The 10,328-nt window shown below is 45.8% G+C and overlaps 1 protein-coding gene across 4 annotated transcripts; it reads left to right on the top strand.

The window, feature by feature from the left end:
- The first annotated feature begins 1,454 nt into the window (after positions 1–1,454).
- On the top strand, positions 1,455–10,018 carry LOC101789276 (zinc finger protein 792). 4 transcript variants are annotated; one of them, XM_063252318.1, is made up of 4 exons: positions 1,455–1,829; positions 4,555–4,681; positions 5,188–5,310; positions 5,869–10,018. In XM_063252318.1, exons 2-4 carry the CDS (start codon positions 4,648–4,650, stop codon positions 7,446–7,448), a joined length of 1,737 nt encoding a protein of 578 aa, XP_063108388.1. In that variant the 5' UTR covers positions 1,455–1,829; positions 4,555–4,647; the 3' UTR covers positions 7,449–10,018. The 4 variants fall into 4 exon arrangements, with proteins under 4 accessions (XP_063108388.1, XP_013004566.2, XP_063108387.1 ...); XM_013149112.2 differs by having other exon boundaries at positions 4,552–4,681; XM_063252317.1 differs by having other exon boundaries at positions 1,455–4,681.
- Positions 10,019–10,328: the final 310 nt, after the last annotated feature.

Genomic DNA, 10,328 nt, shown 5'->3' with positions numbered 1-10,328 from the left:
AGGGGCCGCTCCCGGGCCGCGGTGGCCACCTCCGACCACAGCAGCGCCAGACCCCTGCGCCTTGCGGCCCCGCGGGCTTCCGCCAGGCGCTTCGCCTCTCACTCAGGGACCTAGATGCACGCTGATTGCAGCCAATCGGTGGAATCTTTGTTTGCTAACTCTACGTGTTCTCGTTTAATGCCTCTCAGACGACTAACATACGGGACTCATAAGTTGCCAGGCACCGTGGGCCCCTTTCTCAAACCTCTCTGAGAAGGTCCCTGTGCCCATGGGATGGCAGGGGCCTCTTTTCTACTCGTCTTCATCAGCATCTAGCAAAATGTAGAGAGATGGCACGAACCAGAAGGGGTCCTGTGTCTGAAAGGTGAGGCCACCAGCTCGATTCAGCAACTCCATAGGGCGGTGAATTTCACAGCATCGTGTCGTACATGATGCATAGGTATAATTTTAGTCTTTAATATACTTAAAAATTAGGAGCGTTTCCATTTCGAATACTCCCTGCTTGTCCAGAGTAGCTCTCGCTCTTTCTCTCTCCCTTTCTCCCCTTCAAATAGTCTTTTATTTAAAAATAAATTTTAAAAACTGCTGGTTATGTTTTCTTTTTAAAGGAAAAAAAAGCAAAGAAAAAAAGATAAAAAGGCGCCAAATGGTATAACCGCGTTTTCGCTCAAGGGCCTGCTTGGTGCACCTCACAAGTGCAGCCAAGCCCCTCCCCAGCCCGTGTCTCATATGCTGGCCAGTGTCCCAGTCGACCCCGCAGAGAAGCGGCTCGGGCTGCCCTCCCCAGCAGTGCTTGTTAGAGTTGTAGGATGGTGACAACAGCTTTTACATGATGAACAAGGACTTCGTGCCTGCTAGGTCGCCTGTCACCCCGTGAGGTGCGCATTGTTAGGATGCCACTGTGAGGCTGAATCTCTGTTCTCACACCGTAGCAGTACTAGTGTTCCTCAAGGGCTAGTGAGAAACTGGAAGGCTGAGTCCCAACTCTTTCCCTCGCCTCCTGCCCCTCACCCCGCCTCAGCTCCCGAACCTCTGGAGGCCCTACGTTTGAGCTGCTGCCTCCCACCTTCATTTCTAACAAATGCCCAGCGACGCCAGCGTTACTCGCCTGAGAGACACTAAACGAGAACTCATAGAGTTAGCAAACAAAGATTCCACCGATTGGCTGCAATCAGCATGCATCTAGGTCCCTGAGTGAGAGGCGAAGCGCCTGGCGGAAGCCCGCGGGGCCGCAAGGCGCAGGGGTCTGGCGCTGCTGTGGTCGGAGGTGGCCACCGCGGCCCGGGAGCGGCCCCTTTAAGAGGCGAGCTGGGTGGGGGCCTCGGGGCGGAGGAGGAGGAGGAGGAGGAGAAGGAGGAGCGCGCGAGCCCCGCCCCGTTCCCTCGGAGGCCTGGGGCGGGACATGGACGCCGGGTCGCGGGAGGCGGTTGTTCGCGTGCTGCTGGGTGGGGCGCGGGTGGGGCCAGCTGGTGCGGGGGCCGCGACGGAGTTTCACTGGCGGAGTGGGCCCGGGGTTCCCGATGACTGCTCCCGGCGGCCGAGGACCGGGCTGGGGCTGGCGGGGACCTTGCGGGAGGGGCGGTGCGGTTCGGAGCCCGTGCCGCGCCTTTGCGGCAGCTGCGAGCCCTGACAGTGGGTGTTCCGCAGGTGTGCAGGGGTGCGCCTTTGAGTGAGGGATTGAGGCCGGGAACGCGAGCCTCGGCCCGGACGCTTTAGCGTGGGTGGTGGGCTGAGCCCGTGCGGGGAGCCGGCTTGGTCGCCAGCGTCTGAAGGCCCTGCTGGGGCCCGAGGCCCTGGTGGCGGCGTCAGCTCAGAGGGACCTGGTGCAGGTGAGTGGGCGGCTTCTACCCTCTGCTGTGGGATTCCACCCTGTTGGTCCTGGTGCCAACACAGGAAGGATGGTGCTGTTTTTAGATCTTTCGCCTTTCCTTCTCCGTTTCTTAACTCAGATACTTAGGAAGAGTTCATTTTGGCTTGTGACCTGATTTTGGGTTGGACAATCTGTAGGATCGTCTCCACTCCTGAGTATTGAAAGTTGAGGAAAGGATTTCCTGAGCCTAGGAACGTGCATGGAGATGCTTGAGGCAGGGACTGAGTTGGAAGTGTTCAGGAAACTCAGTGACGGCAGTATCTGCTGGGACCAAATAGCATCCAGATAGCGCTAAGGAGCAGGGCTGCTATTTATTCTAAGGACACTGGGTGCTGTGGACAGTTTAAAGCAGAGGAGGGAGATGATAGAAGTTAAGTCTTACTAGTGTCTCTGTGGCTGCAGAGTTGAACCCATGTGTAGGGTGAGGATGAAAGCAGGGAGGTCTTGGAGCGCTCTCTTCCACCTTCAATGTCAGTGATCCTGGTGGCCAGACCAGATAGAACTGCAGATGTGTTTCTTGTCTTTCAGAAACAGGCTGACCAGGTTATCTGATGTGGAGGGTGAGGAAGAGGAGGCATGCTCTGTGGTTTGCTTCTTAGGTAGAAGTATCAACATATCACCAGCAAAGAGAGAGAAGGAAGTGGCTGCGGTAGGAATTTTAAGCAGAAATAGCAGAAGTTGGGTTTGGGATGTGTTGAGTCTCTGATTGATGCCCCACAAAACCTGAATAGATTTCAACAGTGGTTTAACACAGTTACTCCATTTTAGGGAGGTATGAATTGAGGTCCTGAGAGACAATGTACAGCTCAGACAATTGCCAGACAATGTCTAAAAATAGAGCTCTGGCCCACCACGTGTTCAGGAAAACACCCTGTCTTCAATAATCAAAAGACAGGAAGCCTGCTTACTGTGAGTCTAACTGGCAGGAAACCAGATTGCTATCTCTAATGACAAGCCAGAAAGTTAAACAAAATCTTCTTTTACAGGAAGTTAAACAAAATCTTTTTTGAGTGGGCTTCCCAAAAAATTGACAGTTTCTTTGATTTTATTCTTATGTTCAGTCTAGGATCAACTGCAGAAAGCCAAAGATGCTCACATAATCAATCTTATATGAGGCCCAGCGTTTAGTTTGAGGTCCCTAACAGACAGCCACCAGTCAAGGTACTCGCCGGCCACTCCTTTTCCTCCATTACAACACTCTGCCCTTGTGGTGCCTGCCTTTAGCTCTGAGAAGCCTTCAGTGATGGTGGCTGGCTTCTTGGCGACAGTAAGCAATGGATTAATATCCTCAGCTTTTCTTGTCTGGTTGGTCTTTATTTCCATAAAACATCCAAATTGTGGTATCAAGATATGGGCAAGAGCATGTGGGCAAGAGATTTAAGACAGTGAATGTTCAGGCCATGGTGGCAGTGTTCTAAGAAGAAAGAATGTGAGCCTGGAGGGCTTAGAGCATGAGATCTTGTCTAGGCACCTGTTTCTGTATTGTTTAGTATTATAAAAACAAGAAACAGTGTCATGGAATGAGGATGTGGGGGGATAAGGCCATGTGGCAGGTGACCTGATCCAGCTAGGAGATGGATGCTGAGGCTTGGGAGCCATGGAGGTGATGCTGTCTTGTGGCTTAGAGCAGTGCTTACTCACCAGTCTGTGTTCTCCGAAGCTTTTGTGGTGGCTCTTGATGTATCATGGAGTTTTCTTAGTTGAGCTGAGCAGTTAGGTAGGGACAAATGAGATTGCTTAGACTTGCTGACAGAGAGAGGCCAGGGTAGAAAGAAAAGAGGGACCAAGATCCCTATATTTCTTTCAGGAGTAAAACCCATTGTGATCTACCTTTTTTCAATTAGGTGCCATGTCCTAAAGTTCCACCACTTCCTGTACAGCAAACCCCAGTCTTGGGTCCAGGTCTTCAACAGCGACAATTCAAAACACAAACTGTAAAAAGAAAGAAAGAAAGAGAGAGATAAGGAAGGAGGCTCAAAAGGGTTGGTTTTTAAGTGTGAGGGATGAAGGGAGAGCATGAACACAGAAGAGTACCAAGGTGCCTGGCATTTGTGTGTGCTCAGTGTGGTTTTAACCCAGTAAGAGGGCCAAGTGGGGCAGCCTCCAAAGCAAAAATGAGTATTAAGCTTGGCACAGTGGGCACCATCAAAGGCCTAGACAGAATAGTATCATGACTGGCCAGGATCTCCCCAGGTAAACTGTACAAAGTGACACACAGGAGTCCACAAATGTGGCCGAGAGGTAGGCAAGAATGGGGAGAGGGTAGCTGTGGCTATGGGAATTTAGAGCAGGGTCCAGAACTATGAGGAAAGTACAGGGCAAAGCACAAGGTGCAAATAGGAGTGGGCCTTGGCAGGAAACTGAGAGCGAAGACCAAGCCCCCATTGGAATGTATCTAAGAAGCATGACATTGCAAATTTAGGAAGAGAAGCTCGCAGGAAGGGCTCATGCCCTACACTTCAGGCCCAGACCTTAGATGCCAACTCTCTGCCCTCCTGCTTCTCTCACTGTAGGCTGACAAGGTGAACAGGTGAGACATGAAAAGAAAGCCAGTATTAGTGGAACCAGGACCTAGCCTCTGTTTGGAGCTGGGAAGAAGGGTGTGAGAGAGCATGAGTGAGGAGTGGAAAGGGAGGCCTGAGAATTGAGGCTGATCATGGAATGAACTGTCCCCATCACAGCAGGGCTGTGTGACCTTCGAGGACGTGATCATTTACTTCTCCCAGGGGGAATGGGGACTGCTCAGTGAGGCACAGAGACTCCTCTACTGCGATGTGATGCTGGAGAACTTTGCACTCATAGCCTCTTTGGGTAAGACCATCACACTTGCCCAGGTGTTCTGAGGTCCTGCCTGCCTGTCCCCTTTGCACAAGAGACAGCTGTCTTTCCAACACCACCACCATGAACACTGCTCCCTGTGTTCCTGTTCTGTGTGTTGTGGGTTCCAGTGGGTTCCAGGGCAGTGCCTCACGCAGTGCCTCCCCTTCCTGAGCCGCCCCACACCCCCTGGTCAGAGCTGTACAGAGAAGGGTCCAGGCAGAAAGAGCCTTGTGATTAGCTCCATAGAGCTCATTCCACCTGTCATTTCTCACCTGGGTGACTGTCAGACTCTGACCTTCCTGTGGTTCATGTTCTTCTCCTCCTTTTGCTAACATATACTGTACAAGACTGTGCAGAACTATTCCATGCACTAATTTGGTCTCTACCTGCAAATGACTGGGCTGTGTCTATCAGACTTTGCTTGTATGTACAATATTTAATACTGAGTTTTCCTGTGGTCTGTTCTGGTTTATTTCCCCTGCCCATCTTTCCCTTAGGGCTCACATCTTTCAGGTGCCATGTCATTGCCCAACTCAAGATGGGGAAAGAACTTGGGGTTCCTGACAGAGTGGGCATGACTTCAGCTATGGCAAGAGGAGCTTTTAGCAGGCCTGGCTCTGGTAAGTGGGAGCTGGGGGAGGATGTGACATCATGACTGTATCCAGATCATACTAGTTTCTTTTGTTATCTCTTCCATAGCATCGCCAGTTCTTGAGAGCTTGCCCATTTGAATATCTGGCCCCACCCTTCTGGCCTCCTCATCTTAATCCTCCCACAGCAGCCTCTACAGCAGTCTTCCCTGTTGGACTCCATGTGTCCTGAGAAGAGCATGTTTCCTTGAGTTCTTTGAACACCAGCCAGTTAGTTGTAGTCAGAATCTCTTGGATCTAGCCAGTCTTACCTGCCTTGTGGTCTTTAGTTTCTCAGAAGCCAATTCCTTGCCCTAAGGCTTTGTAGAGGAGTGAGTGGGGGACCCTGCCTCTCTTCTCAGTACTATACCATGCTTGTGATAGAGACCTCCCCTGGCAAGTCGCAGTAATACCAGGAGCCAGCCATTCCTTCTCATCCTGTCCAGGTTCCTAAAGACTCATTCTGAGATCCATCAGGGACATGTGATGGTGAAGCTATTTCCTTCTGTCAGAATTTATTTGATTTAACCACTATTTCTCTGTTTGCAGATTTTTGCTGTAGAAGAGAGGGTACAGTGCTACGTTCTGAACAGAATATTTTTGTACAAGGAAGATCACAGGATAGGAATCCCAAGACAGCTCTGTCTGTGCAGAAGAGCTACTCTTGTGGCACATGTGACCTACACTTGAAAGACATTTTATACCTAGATGAATGCCAGGCAACACATGCCAGGCAGAAGCCTTGTGTATATGAGGCAAACAGGACAAGGGTCAAATTCAATACAAATTTTCTCCAGCAACAGGTGCAGAAGAATGAAGACAAGCCTACCAGAAGGGGAGAGGGCAGGGCTTCTCCTGGAAGGGCCCATACAGACCACACATCCCAAAAGCCTTTCATGTGTGGGGAGGGGAAGGAGGACTTTGTGACCACATCAGACCTCGTGCATTATCAGATCACTCCCCTTGTAGGGAAGGCACAAAAGAATTCCAGAGGTGCATTGTATTTTCCCACTGCCCAAAGGCATGACAAGAACAGTCAATCTAGGCATGCTTTAAATGACACATCTACACTTGCATATCAACAGAGAGTCCAAAGTGGAGAGAGGCCTTATGAATGCAGCAAGTGTGGGATATTCTTTAGCAATGCCTCTAGCCTCATACAACACCAGAGAGTTCACAATAGAGGAAAACCGTATGAGTGCTCTGAGTGTGGGAAATTCTTTAGCCAATACTCTAGTCTTGTGAAACATCAGAGAGTTCACAGTGGTGAAAGCCCCCACGTGTGCGGTTACTGTGGCAAATTCTTTAGCCGAAGCTCCAACCTCATTCAGCATAAGAGGGTTCACACTGGTGAAAAGCCATATGAGTGCAGAGAATGTGGGAAATTCTTTAGCCAACGTTCCAACCTCATTCATCATAAGAGGGTTCACACTGGTAGAAGTGCTTATGAATGCAGGGAATGTGGGAAATCTTTTAACTGCAACTCTAGCCTAATTAAGCACGGGAGAGTTCACACTGGAGAAAGACCTTATAAGTGCAATGAATGTGGGAAATTCTTTACCCACATTGCCAGTCTCATTCAACACTATATAGTTCACACTGGGGAACGACCTTTTGGATGCAGTGAGTGTGGGAAAGCCTTCAGCCGAAGCTCTGACCTCATAAAGCATCAGAGGGTTCATACTGGTGAACGACCTTATGAGTGCATTGAGTGTGGGAAGTTGTTTAGCCAGAGTTCCAGCCTCAATAGTCATCGAAGACTTCACACTGGTGAACGGCCTTACCAGTGTAGTGAATGTGGGAAATTCTTTAATCAAAGTTCCAGCCTCAGTAACCATCGGAGGCTTCACACTGGTGAGCGGCCTTATGAGTGCAGCGAATGTGGGAAAACCTTTAGACAAAGGTCTAATCTGAGGCAGCACCAGAAAGTTCACCAACCAGATAAGCCATATAAATGCAATGAATGTGGCAAAGCCTTTAGTCAAAGGCCTACCCTTATCCGGCATCAGAAAATACACACCAGAGGAAAAAATTTAGAGAATGTGCATCCTTCTTGTTCAACACACCTACATACAGCAGAGAAAAGCTATGACGGTAGGCTTTATGAAGAAGCAGCAGGCAGATGCTGAACTTCATTCATCCAAATGGTCACTCTGGGGACCTATTATAGCTAGATGTATTGGATGCTTTCAAGAGCTAAACTGAATCCAGTTTTTCATTGCCTGAGCTTGAGACAAGCCATCTCAGCTTTGCCTAATCTACAGCCTCCAGAGTGTATCACCCACTCTACCATCTCAGGGAAAGCATACCTCTTTTTCCAGGTTCTGAAGGGAATCCGGAGTTCTTGAGGCCATGGGAAGGTGGCACTGCCCTGTGATGAGTGTAGCTCTGGATATAACCTATCTTTGTCCATGGCAATCTAAGTAGGGGGTTGCTTACTGTGAATGTTTCTTTCTCAGGGATATTAATCAGTCTAATGTGATGTTCGTTATGGATTTGTCCACCCTCCATGTTAACCCCATGCAACTACCCACTGTGCATTTTTCTGGTTCATGTGATACTAAGGGTGTTAGTAACAAGTCTGTCTTTAATCTTTGGTGTTCTGATTACTGTGAGGAGTAGGTTAAGAACACTACTAATGTCTACTATATTAAAAGGTGGGTAGCCCTTGTTTGTACCTCCAAGTTGAATGCCTCTGAAGGAGCAATAGGATGGCAGAAACAATGCTCAGCCCAGATTTGGCCTTATGTGCACTGCTAACATAGGTGGACCCGTAATTTGTATTATCTAGAAAGACACAGTGTCAATGTAAGGAGGTAGATGCCAAATATAGTTTTCTAAAATGAATGAATGGCCAGATATTTATGTGCAACATTTGTTTTAATGCTTTGTTAAAAATATAATCAATGTATGATAATTTCCAATATATACATGATACACAATTTGCTAAGTTTTTAAATATGGATGGACTCAGAGAACAACATTATACACATGATAATGAACATACCTGTTACAATGGAAGTTACCTCATGGCCATTTATAATTTCTCTTTGCTTTCTCAGAACCATTAATCATATCCCAAATAAACTGTTGATTTAATTCTTTTGTTACAGATAATATTTGCTTTTTTCTACAGTTGCATGCAATTGTAATCCTATAGTATTTATAACTTTTGTGGTCTGCTTTCTTCATACAACGTTTCTTATAAGTTTGTTGACTTTCTGAATTATTTGAGCTATCAATGAGAGAATGTTTATATGTGAAAGCATAATTATCTTGAGACTTTGTGCTATGAATATGGTTTATAAAATTTTTAAAATTTTGTGGTAAAATAGAAAAATCATGTTAACCATTTCCAAGTGCACATGCAGTGGTATTAAATATGTTCATATTATTAATAACTGTCACCATGATTCACCTACAGATTTCATTTTGAAAAATTGAAACCATTTGCCCATTAAACAATAACTCCACATTCTTTCCCCATCCTTGTCTCAGAAAACCACCATTCTGTTTTCTCTCTGTTTGAATTTGACTATTCTAAGTTCCTCATACAAATATACTGTCTTTTGGGTTTCTTTGAGACGTGGTCTCATCATGTACTTGTTGTGACTAGCCTTGAATTCACTATGGCCTCAGACTCACTGAGATCTTACTGCCTCAGCTTCCCAAGTGATGAGATTACAGGTGTGCACCACCATACCCAGCTAATTTATACCATCTTAATTTTAATAACAGAAAAACTGTTTAACTTAACTCCATGCCTAACACTTTCAGTTACTGATGTGACAAAATTACCTCTTTCTATATTCTATGTCCAAAAAACATAGGTTAATCATTGTTCTGTTAAAAGGCAATAGTCTTTTAAATCTTGCAGAAAACAGAAAGGAGAGTTGTAAACCAAAGCTACAGTAATATACACTTAACAAATTTCACATAAATTTACTACGGATCTTTCAGTTACTGTCTGGTAACTCCTTTCAAACTGAAAGTCTTCCTTTAGCATCTCTTGTAGAAAAAGTCTTGATAATTAACTGCTTCAGGTGAGGAGACATTGATTTTCCCCTCATATTTGAGTTTTGCTGGATGAAGACTCTTTAGTTGGCAGTGCTTTTCTTTAAGTGTTTTTGCACAAATGCACTCACTTTCTTCTGGCCTCCAAGGTTTTGGGTGAGAAATCTGCTGATTATCTTTGAATATAATATTTCTTGCTTTTGATATTATCTGACTGCCTTTCAACAGTTTGATTATATGAGTAGTGTCTGTTTAAATTCATACTTCCTGGAGTCCTTGAATGTTTCGTTCTTTCATCTCACATGGGGAGATTTTAGCCATTATTTCTTGAAATACTCTTCCTTACTTTTGCCTATTTGAATTTAAAGTTCTGTAACCGTGAATGTACAGATCTCTGTGTGGGTGCATGCTTTCATTTCTTATGAACTGTTATCTAGAAGGCAGTGCCTTTGTTTAAAGGTAGGTGAATGTTCAACATTTTTGGGAAACTGCTAAACTGTGCTGTAAACTGGTTATGCCATTTTACCTCACATTTTCTAAGCTCACCATCTCTTATCCATGGTCTAGGTATATGCTTTGCTGACATGTACACCTCTATACTCGTATCCTGAAAGGCAAGTATCACCACCGCTAAATGTTAATAAAACCTACATGGTAAAAGTATTCCATTTCTTATTTTTCAAAATTGTTTTACCTGGGTCCTTTATTTTCCACATATATTTTAGAGTAAGTATATTTATATCTACAAAAAATCTTGCTAAGATATTAATGGGAATGGTGTAAAGGATTTACATCACTTTGGGGGAAAATTGACTTTTTTTTTTACCAAGTTGATTCTTCCAATCCAGGAATGCAGTATGTCTATCCATTTATTTAGCTCTTTACTGATACACTGTGTTTAGTATTCTGTGATTTTTAGCATATAACTTCATCTTAGATTTCTACCTAAGTATTTGAAATTGTTGGAGTGATTTCAAGTGGAATTGTTTTAATTT

The sequence above is a fragment of the Cavia porcellus genome, unplaced genomic scaffold (genome assembly GCF_034190915.1).
Source record: "Cavia porcellus strain 051 isolate PalLab524CR breed Dunkin Hartley unplaced genomic scaffold, mCavPor4.1 scaffold_7, whole genome shotgun sequence".
NCBI lineage: Eukaryota > Metazoa > Chordata > Mammalia > Rodentia > Caviidae > Cavia > Cavia porcellus.
The sequence above is the reverse complement of the archived record's forward strand: the minus strand, read 5'-3'. Positions and strand labels throughout refer to the sequence as shown.